Genomic DNA, 22,708 nt, shown 5'->3' on the forward strand with positions numbered 1-22,708 from the left:
TCACCTGGTCAGTGATAAGTGGCTACATTACTCAATATGGCCATCAGATAGCTCAGATAAATGATATCAATGTAAGACTCAAGATATGACATCAACACGCCACATTTAAGAGGCTGACGTCAGCTGGACTAAATATACTCAGTGATGTGTGAGGCTGAGGAGATGTGTGGAGATCCTTCAGCAGATGGAGTGGGGAAGCCGAGGAGGAGCAGACGATGGGTGTGAATAAAATCCCATGTCACACAGACAGGTGAATATGTGTGTGTGTGTGTGAGAGAGAGAGAGAGACAGGCACACTCTCACACACACTTGCACACATCCTCACACATTTATATGACATCACACATTTACACACACTTCCCCACGCCACACATTCCTCTTTCCCTCATTCACACTCACACAGAATGGGGGCGAGAGAGCAAAAGCTCATTTGCACGAGACGGAGACAGCCGTGCTGATGGCACCCGGAGAACGGCTGTGTCAGAGTCGAGGGCTGTACAGAACACTGAACAAGAACTATGTTCCTGCTTGCCCTAGAAATTTCTTTTTTCTGGTTTATGGTAAAAAAGAAAAAAAAAAGCGCTAAAATATACAGACTTAAAAGTGATACTGTAATGTATTCTTAATGCTTAGGCCATTAGTAGCGAATGAAAGGGAATGTTTAATAGAAATGTATAGAGTAAATCAAGTTAAACCCTGACATCATTCTCCATTAACGGCTCTTAACTGTGGAAGCTGCTACCATTTTTCAGCTCATGTCTGTTTATAATGCAAGCTCAGAGCTTTTAGAAAATCCAACCATGAATTTCAAATTTGAAGATTAATTGACTGTTTTTTTAATATCAGAAACTCATCATTACCATAATTCCAACATGATGTTAAAATGGTAGCTGTAGTCAGTTCAAACTTCTTACATTCTGTTTTTTTCAGAATTAAAATAATTCTATACTTTGTGCTACTACAACCCTTGCAACATTTGCAGCACCAATAATAACTATACAAAATGTTAGCCATCATGAAGAACTTAGCTTTCCCTCCACAGCAACACCAATCCAGAGGTGGCAATATTGCTACCTAGAAAATCAGAATCTTACCACAAAGACCCTAGCGTGCGCCAGTGGATGAGATGCCAACACTATAACTGATAAAATATATTGGTTGGACTGATATTTATCTGCAATCCACAGAAGCTGTTTAGATTTATAAGCAGCCAGTGCATAATCTTACTTAATACGAATGTTACAAAATGAACATAAGTTCACTTTTAGTCTGCACTCCAGTCCATGTTCATGTTATAATAAATTGTCTATAATGGTAATTAAAGATATTTACTGTTCATCAACTGATTTATGTGTAGACATTTGTAGCAATGCTACAAATAATATTTGTGTCTGAGCATCAGAACAGTATAAATATGATCTTTGCAGTTTTATTAGTGGTATGAAAGGAAAATATTGAATAAATAAAATATGTTTCGCCAGGAAACACAAAATAAAATGTATATACTTTAATTACTGTGTGATTTGTCTTCAATAGTACACAAAATATTAGTATTTTAGGGAAAAAAAGCACATTCAACCTACATGCATACAGTCAAACCATCATGACCCATGTCATGACCCCCTACACTGATCCAGAAAGATTTTTTTTTTGGTAGCACGTAGACTTGACTGATCAGGTGATACTGTTGTGATTTTGGATCAACTGTACTTTAGTAGATGTTGATGGCAGGTGTGATTGTCAAGCAACAGCAATAAGGCAAAAGTCAGGTGTGACTGCTAATTAGCAGCTCCTGCATTTTTTTTTTCTGAGCATAGCATCCATAATCTTTCTTTCTTTCTATCTTTCTTGTTTTCTATTGGTTCACAAAGACGAGGTTTGCAAATTCACAGGTCAAAGTTAATAGACAGATGAAGCTGACAAGAAAAGAAAATGTGTGCTTTTCACATCCCGTGTCCTTTCCCCTTCAGTGAATTGGCTTTCCTGCTGGGTGAAATTTATCAAGCTGCAAAAGAAAAAAAAGCGTCTCTCATATTGCCGTAGAAAATGGTAAAAAATTGTACATGCTACGGATAAACCATAGATGTTGCCACCTCTACTAACCATGCACCAAAACCAGCTCCATCTATCACACTCCTCTTAAGCCGTCAGTATTAGCCACAACTAGACGAAAAGATTCACGCTTAGTGCATCCAAAACAACTGAAGGGGATTTTACAGCATCTCCACAGCAGGGATCATTTTAAGTATTTAGCCTGAGGCCAAACACGACTGAACTAAGAAATCAGATGCTTCTATCGGCAGGGACATCTCACCTCCCATAGCTACACTACAGGGAAGAGCTGCACCAGTGCTATTACTACAGCAGACATAAGCAGCTGTTGCTCCTCACCTCACGACGCGACAAGTGTGTAATGACGGGGAGCTAGGGAAACGTGGGCGAGAGAGTGGTTTGTGTTGAGTGTGAGACTAGGTCTTCAAATCCAGTTTGCAGGTAAAGTATTATGGAAATAAATCATGCCTCCTCAGTTAAGAAACTGCCAAGAGAAGGACAAAACATTGATTTCTCCATTAGAGGCTTACTACACCATGCAGTCCAATATCCTCATTTGGATGAGAAGAAGTCAACAGTATCCCAATGAGGCAGAACTGATGCCATTTCTCTGCAAGACGTCTGAGAGTTTAAGACACTGAAGAGGAACCCCAAATGAGCTTTATAAAAACAAGCATCACATATTTTCTTTTGTTTTCTCCATGGTAATTAAAACCAACAGAGATACCACGACCTCATTTTCCCAAATGTAACTAAAAAACTCCCTGGACAAAAATAGTCACATCCACTAATCACTAATCACTATCAATAGGTTACACACTTTGACAAATGTAGCATAAAACTGTACTGAAGAGCAGCGTCACCAAAGATGAGTAAATGAAAAAATGAATCAGAAGAAAGACATCAAGGATTATTCACATTTCATATGGCAAAAGGACCCTGAACAAAAGAATTTGCCTTTGAGTCACAACATACAATTCAACAGATTCACCACGTCAGTAGAAGAGTGGGCTAAAAAATTGACAGGAATTACCTCAAGGCACTGCTGGCATCCATACCTGACAGCATTATCACTGTTATTGATGTGAGAGGAGGCGTAAGCTAGTATTAGGAAACTAATTTTCTTGTCCAAGGAGCTTATTTGCTTAGAATTGCATTAGAATTGTGTTTCGTAGTAATGTTACCATGCTGTCTAGTTAACTTTGTTAATCTTATCAGGAGTAAATCCTATCAGGAGTAAATTCTTCCAAGACTTTTACGAGTTGTACCTCATGGATGGTCATTTGACATTGTTTTACAACCCTCTAATAACCAATTAATGACTGAATAACACACAAACACATTCACACAAACTCTTCCCTGACCAGTGATCCGGCATTTTGCTGAAATATTACAGGCTTTCTCAGTCTTAGAGAACCAAGCCCATTTAAAACTTCCAGATCTATGCTAGCCTCTTGGCCAGATCTCCTACTGTGGGATTTTTCTGATATAAGTAAATATAATTAGGCTGAATTGCCTTGTTACTCGGCAGGGGAGAGGATCTAGATAGTCTAATGGGTGGAAAGTACTCCAAAATATGCAACTCCAGTGGACAACTAGCTTCTCTTAACATGTGCAGTGTGTCATTAAAATTTATATTTATATTATTTAATTAATAAGAGACATTTCATCCATGTTCTCATTGTCCAGGCGTGGTCCATGACTGGAAATTAGTTTTTGCAGTTATAGCTTTTCAGGCTGCATAAGAAACCTAAGTATTGCATGTTTTCTGATTAAAGTAAGTAAAGTTTATTTATAAAGCACGTTTAAAACAACATCTGTTCACCAGAAAACACACACACACACTCCAATTACTGCTCTCTACTGCTTTAGAGAACAACATATGTATACAGTATGCATTAAACCATTCCCAAATAACCTTTGGGTTTTCCCATTTATTCTTAACCCCAATAGAACTATTTAATACTAAGATCATGAAAGGTTATGGAATTAAAGTATCTTTTGGGCTTTAAAAAAAGGGACACAGATGAAGCATATCTGAGGTCTAAATTGTTCCAGAGCTTCAGCGCAGTGACCACAAAAGTAGATTTACAGAAAGAGAGAGAAAATAAGGGAGAGGAAAGAGATGTGTTAGGAAAACAAGTGTTTGAATGAATGACGCAAAGGGCAGTGACAGTGAGACTTCTGGATGTGCTGTGGACACGCAAACAGAGTGGACTTGGTGTGAACCAGCCATTGATCTGCCACCTGCCCTGCTGTCCTGCTGCTCTTTTGACCATCCAGTACTGGCTTGCAACATGCTGCAATGAACCCCACTGATACACACACACACACACACACATGCACACACACACTTATACAATAGGCCTCACTGGATAAACTGAATACGAATGAATTTATTACACAAGAAATTTGGTATTCATGACAATGTATTTAGTTCAGAAAATCGTTCGTCTCACTAAAGTGAACCTCAATTAATTGGCTTCGAATCATATAATTGTGACGAGTTACTGCAATTTTATATATGGATTACGTTGTCAAGTTTAAATTGCTTATTTACTTCAATTACCTACACAAATTTAATGAACGTTCTACGACATCCAGTCATTTCACTTTAATGACTTTAAAAAAAGCAATCCTAAAGAAAACCATAAGAAGACAAATAAGACTAGCTATCCAATTAAGGCAACAGAATTGCCAGAGTATAACAGGAGGTAACGAGAGATAGTGTGTGTGTCTATGATAGCTGATGTGCTGCAGTGTATGAGCTACATTACTGGAAGATTTAGCACAAGACCCGTTTAGGAGGTGCTCTTTCACTGTCATTTTGTTGTCTTCAGCTCACTGTGAGCTTTTGCTATTATGGAGTTTTGAGGGTGTCACTAAATACAAATTAGCTGATCTGTGAACCGCAGAGAATTTGTAGGTCATTTTTTCCTAAGAAAACATTTACACACAACTTTAATACAAGATTGATAAATGAGGTGCAATGCCACAAAACCCACACATACACCTTGTCATTCTCTCAGACAGCCAAAGTCTATTTGCTCACCTACAAGGTCAATATTTTTTTTTAGATCACTCTAGCTGATTAAACCAGCACACACCTTCTCTTCATCTCCTCCCTCTCTCTTTCCCATGCCAGCCCCCTGTCTAAGCTGGTTCCTTTCTTCAAAAGAACCAGCTTCTGTGCATGTGTGCTAGTTATGTGAGGGAGGAGATGAGCCGCTGTGACGAACACACAGCCCGTTTCATTAAGGAAATGACTGGGAGGCCGTTGGCCATTAGCAACCTGCTGGTCATCCAGAGTTAATTCACATCAAGCGCTGTGTTAATCAAGTGCTAGCACAGTGAGAATAGTCTTTTATGCGTGTGTAAGTGGGGAGGGAAGATAACAGGTAAAGGCCCTTCACTTGCGTCATGCTCTTTCTCCTACTGCTTGGCATGAGAGGCGGCTAATTAGAACTGCAGGAAGGAGACGGACCTTGTGTTCCACCATACTTCGTAATTGCTACTTATGCTGGTCAGTCTCACGGACATAGAACATTCTTTAATAACAGGGCCGGACCTGAACAAGCATCATGTATGATCCCTTTTTTCCTGAGGAACTCCCAGTGGAGCTAATGCACATTGTGATTACGATAACACATGATTATTACTGACATACAGTGTTGCCGAGGTTTTTTATAACCTGGCATTGCTATTTTGCAGGCACATTCTTCAGAAATGCAGGATATAGATACAAAATGTGATATTCAATCAAGTTGCTGGATATTACAATTATGATATGAGGTGACTTATGTAAGGAATAAAGGACATGACATTCTGTTATAGGAAAATAATCAATCATGGGGTGGTGCGATGCAGCCCTATGCAAAGAGGAGTTACTCTTATAAGCCTTATAACAAGTGTGTTATTCCTTTTATACCACAGAAATTTACCAACAAGTACAATTTTTCGTTTATTAATGAATGATATGTCACACTATTTAACCATTTATATTTGCATTTAATTCAACATAATGCTGTTAAAGTTTCTATCATTACATATATTCACATTTGCCTTTTGAAAATACTCAATTTCATTTACTTATTTTAAAAGCCACTTAAGAAAATGTAATGGAATCCCTGCTTTTCAACAAATTTAACTCAGGACAAATTTGTTTACAACTGAAGTATTTCCACACATGTATCACTGCTTCTTAGTGCCAATTCCTCCTAACTCACATTCTCGCTTCTCTGTGTTTTTTTTCCTGATACATGTCCAGCATCTTTTTCAGTCTAATAACTAATGATAGCAGTGTGTTTAGCTGTTCAAATGTGTGTTTTCTCTCTGCGTTCCTACTCTGATGACAAAGAGCCTACAGTGCAAGAGACAGCTCGCAAGTTCGCCAATTTCAGTGGCAGGTTTATTTCTGAGTTTTGAGTCGTTCTCTTGTCAAACTCCTTCATAATGTTAAAAATAGGACTAATAGGCCTCTACTGTGGCTTGTGTGAGTTTGGGTGTGTGTGTGTGTGTGTGTGTGTGTGTGTGTGTGTGTGTGTATGCATCACAGGATAGATAGTAGGAACTTACAACACGGGCCCTTGCGCATCACCTTGATGCGTCTCTGAGTGTTGCACTGAGCCTTCTCGAGCTCACACTCGTTGGAGTAGGTGGAGGAGTCCGAGCCACACACAGGTGCCACCACAGACGGACACACCATCTTCTTGCACACACATTCTCCTTTCGAGGGGTCAGTAGGGTCTCTTTCACACACTGCGCCAAAGCCACAGAGCTTTCCCCGGCAGCCTGGAGACAAACACACACATGGGCACAATCAGAACGAGCACATTTACAAAGACAGGGTAGTACATTAACTTCATTAAAAAAAATTTCATTTACAATATTGTAGCACTGCTGATAAAAAGCGCTAATCTCCATAAGCAATCCAATTCATTATATTAAGTGTAAAAACACAGAGTGTTATGACTAGGGTTGTCACAGTGTCATTGCTTCACAGTTCATCACAGTGTATGTTAACCTCACCTTTGACCTTTTCAAAATATTGATTTAAAATGAATCTTTTTTACCCCAATCAAGTTCCACTTAGTCCAGTGGTTCTTATCCCTTTTATGTCAATTCAATTCAATTCAGTTTTATTTGTATAACGCTTTTAACAATGGACATTGCCACAAAGCAGCTTTACAGAAATATATAAATTCAGGATATACATTTTAAACTTTCAAATTTATAAATTTATCCCTAATGGACAAGTCACAGGCGATGGTGGCAAGAAAAAAACTCCTTGAGACGATATAAGGAAGAAACCTTGAGAGGAACCAGACTCAAAAGGGAACCCATCCTGATCTGGTGACACCGGACAGTGCAATTCTAAATAATTCCCTTCTACGACTGAATACTACATGGTCAACAAGTGCGACTGTGTAAACAGGAAATTCATTAAAGTTTTCACATGGAGTCTCACTGTTATCAGCTGTTCACTGATAGAGACTTGTCGGGCTGCAACTCCCTGAAAATTTTACCACCCCCTCTTTCGGGACTACATCAACCTCCGTTTCTTATACAGTGGACGCAACTGCATATATAGTGGACGCAACTGCACTGAAAACCCTTTGTGTAATCCGCTACTGTTGTAAACACGTTACATTGCTACCTCTGCTACCACTCATAGCATGTTTTGTAGCTCTATCATGCACAGTGTTTAGAAGAACATGGCATTGCTGACTAGAACTAGACAAAACAACAACTATTTTTGTTTTGGCTCGATATGGTGCCTTTCCTCAGAGCCACCCAGCTATCCCCAGAGCTTATAACAACAATGTGATAAATACTGACAGAGATTTCACTGGAAAGTCATTCTCAAAAATATCTTTCAATCTTTTTGTTTCCTTGTCTTTTTTGTGTGTGTGTGTATATATGTATATATATATATATATATATATATATATATATATATAAACACAATGCTGTGTAAAGTTTCCTTCAGTTTTTAAATGGTGTGTTTTTAAATGCTTGATACTATGACTGTGATATTTTTAAACTAGGTTATCAAACTGAGAACATTTCAAATCACTCCTACATGTGACTCTTGTAAGAACTCTTGTAAGGTTCGACCCAAGAAACAATCAAAACAGCAGCAACTTCCACCATTAAAGTTAAAAGTAAGTAGATTTAACTGTTCATATCCCTCATACACACCTCATCATTAACTAATAATGACCTCAGCATGAATCGTATGACGCTAGCTATAGTAGTGTTCAGCATATCCCATATGGCATTGTGTGTGTTGCCACGGAAATGACTCATCTCAGTAAAGCTGTGCAAAGTTTCTGTGAATTTCAATATTGTCACATTGTACAACCTCAAACAGACAAAAAGCTGTGTAAGGCCCAAACAAATTATCATACCAGAGTCTCTCTCTCTCTCTCTCTCTCTCTCTCTCTATCTATCTCTCTATCTCTCTCTCACTGTTGTTTCCCTGTTTATCCCTGTCTCCTCATTTCTTTCACTGTCTCTTCTGTCTTCCTCTCTTCCTCCCTCATTCTCTCTCTCTCTTGCTTTCTCTTATCAACAGCTCTCAGGACAGGTAGAACCTGGAAGGGCATGAGCACAGGCTGTTCCTGTTCACTGACTTCAAACATTTCAACCCCACACACACACACACACACACACACACACACACACACACAGAGCTCAGTGTCCATCCCTCTTCTGTCACGTCCAGTATTGACAGGTGAGTGTTCAAGTCTGTTTTATCTCTTCACCCACAATGCTTTATTATAGAGAGAACAGCATGGAGCCCTACACAAAGTCAAGATGGGTGGACACGTGTGTGTGTGTCTGTGTGTGTGTGTGTGTGTGTTTTTAAGGCAGCTTGTGCTGTCAGAACTTGGTGCTGTCAGTCTGACATGCATAGGTGCCCACTGTTGTTTTGAACACGGCGCCTGTCACCCAGAAAGGCTGCTTGAAATTCACCGGTGTAACACAGGCCGAAATCAACACATAGGATACACACCGGTACACACTCGAGTACACGAGTACACACTGAACAACTCTTCTGATTCCGGCCCTCCACTCGCAAAGGTGCTTCACAATTAAAAAAAATCCTCTCAGATGAGTGAACGCACTTCTTTAATTCCCAAAACCATAGCCAGTGTCCTGCCTCAAAAACCAAAATTATAGGTGTGCACTCCTTCTTTATGGACAGAACAAGAACATCCACTCATTCCAGGATTTTCCTACATGCTCTTCTCTCTCCCTTATCAGTCTGAGGAATGCGAGTGAGGAGACAAACCGAGCAACAGGAACTGGTCGAGTCGAAAGCAGCTCGAATATAAGATGCCAGCTCTTCTGCAGGCACATCCCGTGAAAGGCTTCAAGACCACTACAAGAGCTATGCTTGCATGATCAGAAGAGTGAGAAAGAGACAGAACAAGATGGAGGGCAGACGGAGGACGAGAATAACTACTCTGCATTTGTGCATATTCAAGATCAAGCAATGCAGAACGCATAATGCCACTGGAATGGTTCCGCTGCATGTTAAGTGGGGTGATGGAGGATGGTGGGCTTTCTACACACACACACACACACACACACAAAAAAAAACACATCTTTTGAAACCATCCTACTCTCTGCAAGAGTGACAACAGAGAGAAAAACGATGAATAAATGAAAATCCAGTGCCTGCATATGCAATGAAAGCTTAGAATACTTGAATGTGAAGTGTAAAATATGATGCATTTGTTAGTGTGAACCATCATGTAAGTGCCATACATATCTAAATCTGTTGTATAATTTAAGCACTGGGCTGTTTTGATGTTTATAATATAAATAGGCTTTACCATTGGTTGTCTGTCACATGCTTGTAAAGGACTGCATTGTAATTGTTTATTTATTCTACTGAGAATGTGTGGGGCCAGGTCTCACAATGCACAATGTCGTAGATATATTTCCTCTAAAAAATATGGAGGAGAATATGCCTGTTGCTGATCCATCTCAGCAGTGATCTCACCCCTATACATTCTGTGCTTCGCGCTCATTTCCCAAGCATGTGGTGCCACAGGATTGGTTGTGGGGAATGTGGGAATGTGTTGCCATGGCAACAGCCTAAGAGTCGGCAGTGGGACGAAATGGTTGCGGGTTTGACAATTGGCACCATCCGCACTTGCCATTTGGAGAGTGGACTGCTTAAGCCAGTACGTGTTGCATAAAAAAAGTGTATAAAGACTAATTTTGTCAAACTTCTACATACAAACAAAAGGCCAGTTTCAGATACATAAATGAGAAATAAAAAAAACCCGACAGCATAAGATGTTTTAGAAAAATAGTCCATGATGGGGCGATGTGAAGTACATGACGTTAGTGTTGCTATTACAACCCTGAAATGTTTTATTGTTCTTACATCACAGCAATTTGCCAGTGATTACAATTATTAATAAATTAATGCTTTTTAACCATTTGTGTTAGTGGAACATCGACGAAACAAGTTCATTCCTGTTATCGCTTATGATATAGAAGCTTTAAATGGTGGTTCCCTCTCCACTCTCTCTCTTGAAGGTAATAAGGCTAAAAAAAGCACTAGAAACTGGAAAGACTCTTTCTTAGTGAAGAACTTACTTATCATTACAAAACTCTGACACCGGAAACTCCTTACAACCCTAGAGAAACCAAAGCTTCACTGTATCCACAATTATATGTTTTTTCTTTGTTACATAACATGTTTTTAATCCGTTTATTATTAGCCTTAAATTAGGCCTTTGTAGATAATCCGTTAATCCTTACAAGTCCCTGTGAATGAGTTGTTACTATAGAAATGATAACATATAACAACAGGTGCATTAATATAAAGTTTTAATTTTATAAAGTTATAAGAGCTGCTGTTATAGACAATTAATCAACACCACTCTGATTCAAGAATTGAGCCTTACTGTGCTATAATGTCAGTTGGATGAGAGCTATCTTGTGTCTCCTGAGATTAGAAGACTGGAAATCTAATTTCAGAGATATGGCTAACATCTCCGCTTCATGCTGAAGTAATGGAGGACTCTGGAGGGCACAGCCATGCATCCCCAGCGAGCGACCAAACACAAACAGCTGAAAAAGATGTGGCAGCTGATACACAGAACAGAGATTTCTTACACATCTCTTCTTCCCTGCTCTGTTTAGCCATTACTGACTATTCCACAGCTATACACTAAGACTCGAGCTCAATCATATACACCTGAGCACCGAGGCACATCTGCATGCACACTGGAGTTTAATGCAATCCAATCTAGAGGACTCAGCTTTACGACTCATCTTTCCTGCACTCTTCACTCGCTCCCTTGTTTTTTTTTTCCCCTCGACTTTTTGTATTCCATTTCATTGCTTGTTATCAAAAAGTAAAATGAACAAATAGAAAAAAACAAAAAGGGGGTGGTTATTTGATTCGGCTGAAGTTATAGATAGTGTAGAGGTTTCTGTGGGAACCTTCTATTTTCTCATTTCCACATATATAAAGCTTCAGTCGATTCTCTCTCTCTCTCTTGCTCTCGCTCTCACTCTATCTTTCCCTTACCGCTCCTCCATGTCTGCTTCAGGCCCTGACCTGGCTTAGAGATACCCCGACTTATTTAGAGCTGAGCTTCAGCAAAAAAAAAAAAAAAAAAGAAAGAAAAAAAGAAAAGCCTCCTCCTACACAGGACAGGCCAGACCAGTTTCTAATAAAAAGAAGCTCCAGAAAGGAGAGGTGGGTGAATTGCAGGAGAGTCAGTCATGCCTTATTCTCGGCTGTACACCGACGAGAAGATGTACATGACCCAGCAGTGTAGGAAGACATTGTGATTGCTTGGTTTAACCAAAGACACAACTGGTAGTCTAATAAAGGCCACGGGATGTGAGAGCATTCAGTGTGAATGCTAAGTCCATGGTGACACAGAGGTGATGTTTTTCTAATGGACAGCTAAAGAGCATGGGAGGCTGCACTAACAGAAGATTTTCAGAAATATACTATCAGGCCGTATTCTGTCACCTTGCATCTCCAGCACAAAGGCAAGCAGCCGAACAATAAAAAGATTACTACTAGAATATGCACGACTGAACCACCATGGCACTGTCTCCATGCAAGATTCAATTATTCAAGCCGTCCAAAGAGAGAGAGCAAAAGGGATAGAGAGAGAGACAGAGAGAGCTTGCTTACTCGCTCCATCTCTTCCACTCTGAACTCTCTTTCATGTTCTCTCTCGTTTCCTCCGCACCACATTTGCCACCCCCCACCCTAGCTGAGCTCACTTCCCCTCCGCTGTGCCCTGTGGTCCATCCTCATCATCACAGAGTGCAGTTCATCTTTTTTCCGCCTTTTTTTCACACTCAGTTCCTCCTTTGCCTCCTACTACCCCTCATTCTCTTTCATCAGTCCTCGGCCTCTCATTTCATTTTTTTCTCTGGATGGTTTAAAGACAAACATGAATGAATACAGAGAAACAATAAAGAGCAAAACAGAAAAGAACAACAAAAAGATTTATTTGCTTCCAATGGCAATGCTCCTAATAATAGCAGCTTATGCTGAAAGGGGGAAGGGAGCAGGCCTACACAGTATTGGAACTTGCCCAGTCTAGGGTGCCTCTTGGAGAGAAACCAAGCAATGGCCAGATGGCTCTCTGTTGTACGCTTAGGAATACTGTAAGAGCTCCCAATCCACAAATATGCTAAATATTCTAGATATGTGTCATTAGACCAAATGTTCTTCTTTTTTTAATCAGCATTAATATCATTATCTCTATACCATCATCATTAATTTCTCATCATTCTGTCATCATTAAGCTCTTCATTTTTTTTTTTTTTAAAGACCTTCATTTTATCCCACTGCTTTACAGCCCTGATAGCTGAACTCTAAAGACTTTTCATACTTGGCCTAAATGTTTGGATCTCCACCCATCTCTTTTGTGCAAATGAGTTTGGAAAATGGTAGGCATTACCATAGTGCTTTTTCCCCTGTGGTACCAACACTTACCAACTGAAGGATAATGATTTTTGTATGCATGGCATTATGCAGAAATACCTCCAAAATGAGGAGCTGTTCTCACACAAGAAGTTTTTCAGCCATTTAGGCACGCATTTACCGTGATACTTTCAGTGCCAGCACTCGCAGCCCAAAGGTGAGCTACTTACAGTAGCTTACAGTGCTCCAAGCCTATGACAGTATGGTTTTATACATCAGTAAGGCATCTGCTCTCCTCTGCTGACCATAAGAACCCTTTCCTTGCCGTCATGAAACTTGAAACGGGAACCAACTGCATTATTCGAGATAGCGTCCACACCATTTGGTCCACGCAATGGTTTGGAGCCCAAGACTACTGTTTTCACAGGGGACCATGTATCAGTTTTCTGGACCACTCCCAGACTGAAAAACAGCTTTCGCACTACATAAACTCTCAGGGTAAATGGCACCGTGTCCAGAAAAATATGCAGGTGAAAAAAGGAGACACTAAACAATTCGTTATTAAATGTGCTGCATTAACATTAACGGTTGGAGCTTTAGGCAAGTTTACAGCCCCCTTATTTCTTCACTGCTAAAAAAAAAAAAAACCTATATGAGGAGTGAACACAGTGCAGGACAGCAGCATTCACTGGGGTGGTCATAATGATTTCCTGGTGTCACACCTGCCTGTAACATCAATGCCACCAAACCAGGACGACAGAGTGACACGCCCCCCTGCAGCCGGGCCAACTGGTGTCCATCTCTGCCAGACAAAGAGCTTAGCCCACCCTCTTCCATCCCTCTCAGCACCCTGATCAATACCCCCGCTGCCGATCAATGCCTCCACAAATCACTTCATTTTCTCTTTTTCTTTCTCTCCTGCTCGCTCCTCACACAGCCGGTATGGACACAGAACGAGAACGAGCCAAGGAGTGAGAAAAGAGCCGGCTGTCACTATAAAATGCGACCTGCTCCCTCTCTGCTCCCCAACCAAAGAGCAAGTAAGCACAAAATAAAGCCCATTAAACGCTGGCCAGTATTTCAGAATGAGAGCGCTCATTTTACCTGCTGTCAAACACTGCCTTGTTTTTTTTCTCTCTCTTTCACTCTTCCTTTTTTTTTTCTTAATGACCCTAAAAAGTGAGTGCAGCTTATGATTGGGTTATTTTGAAGAAATCAAAGCAAGCTGTGCTATCCATCAGTCAAATCCCTACAGAGAGATATGTGCACATGGAGTGTACATGCAATATTTCAGTAAGGAAGGAGTTGAACAATGTATACATTTGAAAACATGAAATATGCCCATGCTTCAGAGAGCAAGCATATTCCTATAGCTTGCACTAAATTAATCAGCATAAAAATGGAGCTCTTTCTGCTCTGTGGATTTTCTTTATTGTCCTGTGACTCATTATTGTTTCTGTTGGCAGTGTAAAATTACTCTAACCCTGGCAAAAGAACCAAATGAATACACCTGGGGTATAAACTGAGCAGGGCACAGGAAAAAAAAAACTCAATTTCACCTCTAAAATTATGTTTTTTTGTCAGTTTAGTTAATTTACATCCCAATGTAAATGTATTTCATCCTAGTGTGGAAGCTTGTGGTTGCTAAATTAAAACTCACGACTAGTAGTGGGCGGTAAAGTCGCAGAAATGAAACAGCTGTACAAATCTGTCAACCAGCTGACATTAACAAGTTTTTAACTATAAAAACAAGATTTTAACTCTAAAATGCTACTTGTCTAAAATGCTACTGCTGGATCTATGCAGAATAAAAGTGGGTGTTTCTTTATAATTTCTCAATCATGTGTGCTCAGTTGTTGAAATGTGATTGGCTAGAATTTACGGCTTTTAAACGAAGCTTTCGGATCAAAGGTGAAACACTACCTAGTAAAGCTGGTTTCACACTGTACCATTATAGCAGTCTTTTAAGATTATTACTTGTCGCACTGTATGAGATCATCCCAATAAAATCTTCTATAACAGACTGCGTGTCAGACTATAAGACGAAGATCCTTTAATGATCGAGCTGCAATGAAAGAAAATGACTCTTTGCTTACGTCATCAATCCACAATCCAGGCATGTGCATTCTAAGACCAACATCTCAACTTGCGTCCAAAGAATTTGCTTACGACGTGCAGTTTTTGTTTGCGACATAAAAATTCCGCAACATCAACACTGTTAACTCAGCTTGTGAGCTAGCTCACACTAGTCAAAGTTGTTATGTCAACCAGCTAGAGTTACCTGTTTGAAAGTGCCGAAACCTACTGATTACACTTCTTAAGCATCTCACAGAAGAGATTCATTGTCACTTTAACCAATATTTCAAGCCATACTACGTTTACCCCAATCACAGAATCATGGATGCATTGAATGTCTTTAGAAATGTAGTTGCATCACCTACATTGTATCTTCACTGGGAGTCTATTATAAAAAAAAAAACAATGTAAACCAAACAGCGTGATCTTTCAGGCTGAATTAATTGACCATTACGACGGCAGCCACAGTCGGAATAAAGCTTCATCTTATAATTGATTATGCTACAATAACAGAACGGCAGCTTACTCATAATCCATTATAATTCGATTTCCTTGATTGAGTCACAAGAAAAGAAACCTGTTACAAACTCACTAGAGCTGTCCAGATGTGAGTTTTATCATATTACAGACCTACATCACGTTGAGAATCTAACATGCTGAACAGGTCTAAACTGATATTTTTAGAAAGCACGTGTCACTTTCTGTTGCAAGAATGTTTAATGGATTACACTTTCGAACAGCGGAGAAGACAAACCCAGGCATAGCAAAATGGTGGTCGGAACAAGTCCCCAGCGTCCCTAGCATATGTTGTGCCTATGGCGATACCTTTTGATGTGGCATCGCAAAGAGTTCTGGATCTGCTTCTTGTTAAGCAATGGCACGTGGTAAGTCACAGGGAAAAGGGAGGAAGAAGGAGAAGTGGATGTGGGCTCTCAAATATATAAAAAAAAACCTAATTAGTAGCAAAGGTATGTCTTCTGTGAAATGGGCTACCAGGGATAGTCTCACATGGACACCTTAAAAGCTTTTCTTATTTTGGTGGAAAATTTCACCTGGATGCTATAGATTTGAACAACTGCTGCTGTAATCCTAAAGACTGTCCAGTGCTCACATTAACATCCTTTCAACATGCTTAGTACTGTTTGTCTTTACTCTTTTACAACTGTATACAGTAGTGATTTATAATCCCACTATCTGGTATCATACTGAAGAGGATGGCTTCACTTTTGAGTCTGGTTCCTCTCAAGATTTCTTCATCATGTCATCTCGGTGAGTTTTTCCTTGTCGCTATCGCATTTGGCTTGCTCATTAGGAATCTAGATGTACATGCGGATTTCTGTGAAGTTTTTTTAAAAGCACCATACAGGCAAAACTGAATTAAACTGAATTGAATAAGGCCAACAATGAACAAACAACTTTAGATTTGTATAGTGTGCACAGCACCTCTTCATCATTAGTGAGAAATAGCTTTTTGTTGTTTAATCTTTTTCATCCACGTTGTTTGTTTTCATAATTCAAATTTCAAACTTCTTTGTTTGACACCTTAAAATCTGTAAAAGTGTCTAGTAACATATTAAGAAGCCAACAGGGTTGTTCGATTTTTACATCAATTTTCATGAAAGTGTGCAATGATATACTGTTACTGTCCAAAACTGTAATATATATATATATATAAGTTTTTGCCTATATCACACACTCCTACCACTGCTGTTTTCCATTAGACCTATTCAGAGCTGCCTTTGTGTACACACATTCTGAAACACAATACACTACTCATAGCTACACGCTAAGCATTCAATAGGCGAGCAACAGCCTATGGGCACCTGTGCACTTCTTCCTCATAAAGCATTGCTGGCAGTCTGTGACTGGGCATATTGAATTACATTCCTTTCAGATGCACTGGATACTTCTTTTCAAACAGAGACCACATGATCAGGCACAAATGCACAAGAATTTATGCCCTGAGGAATGGGTGTGTGCGATAAAATTTAAACTTCTGTCAGTAAAGCTGTCTATTTGTATGGTTTGAGAAAGGCCAGTTACACCCTGAGCGAAAGCTCTGTAAGATCCAAGCAGAGAGGGAGCTGGAGATCTAATCTACAGTCCGGCCTCACAAGTAATGGACCTGATGACACCAATCTCTCCTCACTTCTAGAGTAGCATCTGACAGGAAACAGACCTTCCCCTAATGACATCATTATAGACACTGAGTATATGCAATGGGGAGTGTGAAATCGGAAAAATCAAGATTCAGCGTAAGTGAGGTGAGGAATATGAACAGTGAAGAGTGGGGGGAGCGGGCGCAAGCCAGGCCTTGTGTAATCGCACCATGATCAGAGCTTGGCATCAGACAAATGCCTGTCCATGTCAGGACCCCAGCAGGACACGTTAAACCCAATTACTGTGGTGAGGAAGCATTCCTTATCCTCCGGCCATACTGAGCTCCTGTACTCATCACTCCCGCCTTGGCACACCATCATTGCAACTGGCCATGGCTCAGTAGCAGCTGTGCACGGAAGTGTACTGAATTCCCAGACAGGTTTCCACCGTGTATAGAACAGATGGAGCGCTACACCCCACCTAACCAGATACACTATCCATTTAGAGCCCTCTGATGGAGAGAGAAATAAAAGAAAGATGGGTAGAAAGTAGAGAAAGACCAGCACAAACAGGTCTCTCCTCATTTTAAAAACACCTTCCAGGTTTAATGCTTGTTGTCACTTGGAAATATGTGCACTTTCCTTGCCAACGGAGACATCAATTCCTGCTTAACTGACACCCCAAATAAAATGTGTACAGCATAATTAGCAGGTGCCCTCATTAAGCAGCCTCCATGCTAGGGAACATGAGTAACAGGGACCTTTCATTCTGCCTTTCCCGCGCCACAGAGCTTTGAAAATAAAGCAAAGGCCAGCGGTGAAATGAAGTGGAACGAAAAAAAGGTGCATGACTAGGGACCTGGAACATTACATTACCATGTAACTATTTCCTCTAAACCCTCAGGGAGAATGCCTTGAAGGACAGGTAAAGTGTAGGATATAGAGAAGATTGATTTATGAATGCGTATGGAGTGGATGGACAGAGATTGACAGGCACCCACAGGACCCAGCAGGATCAGCAGAGGCTTTTCTAACAGGCTCAGGCAGTCTGTTCAGAAGGGACCTGTAAGAAGCAGCAAACAGTCCCTGATCCCCAATTACTCAAAAACCTCCTCGATGTTCCTCAAAGCACATGATTGTTAAAAATCTCCTGCAACTTCTGGACTGATGAGGCTGAAAAGAGTCCAGCCTCTTCAGGAGATGTCAAGAACATAGGGACGTCAGATTCGTATCTGTATCTTTAATCACATTTATACCAGAAGTAGGGGTGGCCTAAACCGGAATGTGTTTTTGTTGTTGTTGTTTTTTTTTTTTGTTTGTTTCTTACAGTTCCTCATCCTCAAATTACTCGAGAGATTTTTAATCCCGCTCGTGGGGTTATTATTTTTTTTTTTGTATTTTCTAACTAATTTAACTTTTTTAATCCAACCGTTAACTTTTTTTTTTCTCAAAATAAACAAAAAATAAACAAACTAGTAGCCTAATTTAAACCTCTGAAATCCTGAACAGGCTGTTACTAAGGAGCACCGCACTTTCACATGACTTTTGTGTCTTTTGTTGTCCCAATGCACATCTCTGGAACGAACCAGATGTCCTGAAAGCCTTTCTTGGAAGCTAGCTAAAAAAAAACAGTAGTGCACCTCCTATTTGTCTAGAACATGTTATCTTAACTATTCAAATAAAGTATTTATATTCGGTTGCATCGCTACTCTATTCAGAATAAAGTTAGGAGGAAAAGTACTATAATGCCCCTAAGGTGTTGTACTGACTCTTTCAGTCCAGTACTTTCACTAAGAACACTGCACACTGTTACATTTTTGTAAAAGTGTGTCATCCCACTACGTGGCTGGAAAGACACTTGCCTGTGAGAGCAACCGATGCCTGCAGGTCTTTGTGCACTAGCATAACTTTACTAAGTGACTGGAGCCTCGGGATTCTGTGTAATGGTATCTGCAGCCACTGGAACCGGTAACACACACTCTGCATGTTGCAGCTGCTCCAGAATACAAGAAGACCACGATTGCTTCCCCAAAGCTGTCCTTACACTTCAAGCACATCCAGGATGCCATCAACCCCCATAAAAAAGATATTATCCTGGCGGAAAGAGCCACCAGCAGAAAGAAGTGATAACTTAATCCAACTTTCATACTCAATACATCTCAGAGATGGGTTAACTCCCACACTGCCACAGTGAACAAGAAGCTTTTTTTCCCCTCTCTGCTTCTCCTTCGATCCTGCCTCCTCCAACCCTCACGTCCAGGGGAGTCTTGAGTTCTGTAGCAATCAGACAGAAGTCCCAAAGGCCAGGGTTTGGCTGTAGACACAATAGGAATGTAATGACAGAAAAAGAGCCAATTTTGTAAATGGACCTGTTCTTTCTCTGCTTCGGCCTGTATAAAAATGCATCTCTCTCTATACGCAGCATGTGCAGTGGCGGAAAAAAGATAGGATTGTGAACGGAGTCACAAATGTGCCCTCTGCATCTCTCATCTCAGCACTACCACCCTCTCTCCCATGGCGCACTGAAATAATTATGAAGAATTAAGCACACCCCAGTCTGATTAAGCCAGCACATTAAAGGAAATACCAATAGGGATAATGTCAAGGAAAAATCAGAAACAAATTACATTATATTCTTAGCCTTGCAAAGACTCACAACAGATTGCTAGTGAGTTAATGGCTTTCCAAGTGCCAAATGTCATATGCAGGAATTACATTAAGCGCACTTGAACATGATATTTTATCCCTTTTCATTGAATAATGGGACTGAAAATCTAGTAAAGTGAATGGTGACTCAAACCTCACTTAGAATAAATGTTAATGCCTGAGAAGATCTAAATGGGTTGCAACTGAGACGATCCAAACCGGGGTGTTATGAATTACAATGAGACAATATGTAAGCATGAGCAGCCATATGAATAAGAGCAGGATTATCAGGAGTGCATAATGTCTTTTACTGAATAAAAGGCATTTAGAACAGTTATGTATACTATACACAGACATAACAGTGTGATTGAGAGTGATGTGTTAGAGAAAAAGAAACATTTCTGGTTTGGTTGTAAATTCAGAGATGGGAACAGCTGTTAGGTGGCTGCTGTTTCCGAACACATTTCCAATTGACATTCCTCTCCACAAATTCAATATCCATAGTGACAGAAAGGTGTCATAATATACGGCTCTCACCCTTCTTGGTTACTCGCCCTCCCTTTTCTTTAAAATGAGGTCATCTTCAACATCTATCCATCCATCTCTCTCAGGCAGATCCTGCTGTCTATCTTCCACCCTCCCTCTCTCCTTCTCGACAGTCATTGGTTCTGTTACCAACGAGGCATTCTGGCACTCATTAAAGGTGCTTGAGGGAGTTTATGGATGGGTCTGGATGGGAAGATCCACCTGTAAGAGGTCTCTGAACCTCGCGTTGCTCTGAAGGGCCATGCAATGGCTGCATAGAGGCCACAAGAGGGCTGATGCTGTAGAGCAAAAGGTCGGCATGAATTGTGCATGAATGTTTGAGCGATGAGTGTTGCCATAGCAACGCGTTCCTGCTCCTTTCCTGGCTCCAGCTGGGCCTCATCTGTGCTCTGTGACTAGCTGGAATGGAAGAGAGCGACCGATGTGGACATGCATAATCATCAGTCGCAAATCTGCCACACTGCTTAACATTAACTCTCAAAGAGAGCTCTCTAAACTGGAACAATGAGAAATACCTCTCAGCATTGCAGGTGTGGGAACTCGATCTGAGCATACGAGTATACGAGTGGCGGTGAATTAAAGAAATAATGAAATCACGCCAACTGGGACTGAGGCGTGCTGAGTGAGCAGACGTGCCTGTGTAAGTGTGCATATGTGCACATTCATCATATTTGACCCAAATATGCTTTTTTTTCATTGTTGTCATACAGGCAAAGGCATACAAACACTACACTTTCTGTCATTAGAGGGTCTGTCTTCAGTTCCTAAAATCTAAGCCTCTATTATGAAGCCACGTTTTGAACTTCATCCCTCTAGATATAGAGTATAGAGCTCTCTATCGATAAATCCATTCATTGCGGGCATTCAATTTACTAAAGTCACAATCACTAACAAATAATTTCACATGAGAGGCAGCTAGAGTGATTCAAGACATCCAAACAATATGGAAATTGCGCAGCTGATCAAAATTCCACACAGAGAAAGCCATGCAGCTTTACAGAAGATGACACCCAGTTCAGTTTGTACTCGCAGAATGCCAACATCCACAGGCACGATTCTACAGTGGGATCATTTGCTCTTCTGAGCCTGGACAGCAAGTCTCACTTTGCTTTACTGAGGTGGCAGCAACAGGAAACAGTCAGGCCAATATGGCCATCAGTGGAATGTGAAGTGTTAATGCTGTAGTTACCTTTGTCAGAGATTGTTTTGAGGCATGTCTGAAAGCACAATAAAGAGAAGCAGGCTAGCCTGAGTGATCAAAATGATCAACACACTACAGGCAAAACCACAGCTATTGTGTCTTGTGGTGGTTCAAAGAATTTTCACCCGACTGTGATAAACAGTGAGTGACACAGTTCTCAGCGTGACAAGCACTGCTTTTGAGTCATGTGTTTTGTTCTAAGTTGAACATATTTTTTTTAATTATACCATATGCCTTTGTTTCTGTTTTAGTCCAGTCTCCACCCCTGTCCTATCAATGATTTGTTACCCGATTGTGTTCACCTGTTCTGTGGTATTTTTGTCAACATACACCCTGCCGTTTCTTTGTAGTGTTGCAAAGTCGCAGCATGTGTTATCACAGTTAAGTCCAAGCCTTGTTTTCTTGAATATTAAAGTGTTTCTCAGATCTGTGATTTCCTGATTTTTTATCCCTATTGAACTATGCCTACCTGTGTTTTGACCTTCACCATGGACTCAAATTTTGATTTATGGATTGACTCAGATAAAAGTATTGCTGCAAGTATGCACTTGCGTCCTGCCTCTCACCGCATGTTATGCCACGTCTGTTTTGTTTGATGAGCTACATAAGATTAAAACATAAAAAGGATTGGTCCTGCAATGGACTGGTGTCCCATCCAGGATGATTTCCTGCCTCATGCCCAGTGCTTCTGGGATAGGCGACCCTGACTAGGATAAAGTCATTACTGAAGGTGAATGAATAAATGAATAACACAGATTGGCAGTTCTCTTGTATTGATCAGGCGCTTATTAGTTCTCTGAAGAGCAAAACTAGACAGCACTCCTAAATCTATTTTAAAAAGTTTGGCAATATCAGTGCAAAAGCTATTCGCTAATTATAAGAGTAAAAAAACTGTATGCAGTTGGGATAGCAAATACAAACAGCATGCTGCATTGAAGATCTGACAACCCAGTACTTTGAGGTCAAGCAAACAGAAGAAAATGTTAAAACCTGGAGAGATCTGAGCAATCTAAAAATATGTTGCAGGAAGCCTTGCTGTCTAACAAACGTTTGAACTATGTACTCTGTGATTGTCAGTGAAACAGTCTTTTGCGTACTGTTACTCAGCACAAAACTGTTGACCTTGCAGGTTAAATAATCTGCCATTCATGCCACTTTCTCGCTCCT

The 22,708-nt window shown here is 40.4% G+C and overlaps 1 protein-coding gene across 6 annotated transcripts in view; it reads right to left on the minus strand.

Annotated features, from left to right (window-relative positions):
* agrn (agrin) overlaps positions 1–22,708 on the minus strand; it is a 234,243-nt gene that overhangs the window by 104,958 nt on the left and 106,577 nt on the right. For all 6 annotated transcript variants that reach the window (XM_053240744.1, XM_053240742.1, XM_053240743.1 and 3 more), the window contains one exon: positions 6,628–6,843. In XM_053240744.1, the coding sequence (XP_053096719.1) occupies positions 6,628–6,843 (216 nt within the window). The remainder of the gene's footprint in view (positions 1–6,627; positions 6,844–22,708) is intronic.

The sequence above is a fragment of the Pangasianodon hypophthalmus genome, chromosome 16, assembly GCF_027358585.1.
Source record: "Pangasianodon hypophthalmus isolate fPanHyp1 chromosome 16, fPanHyp1.pri, whole genome shotgun sequence".
Taxonomy (NCBI): domain Eukaryota; kingdom Metazoa; phylum Chordata; class Actinopteri; order Siluriformes; family Pangasiidae; genus Pangasianodon; species Pangasianodon hypophthalmus.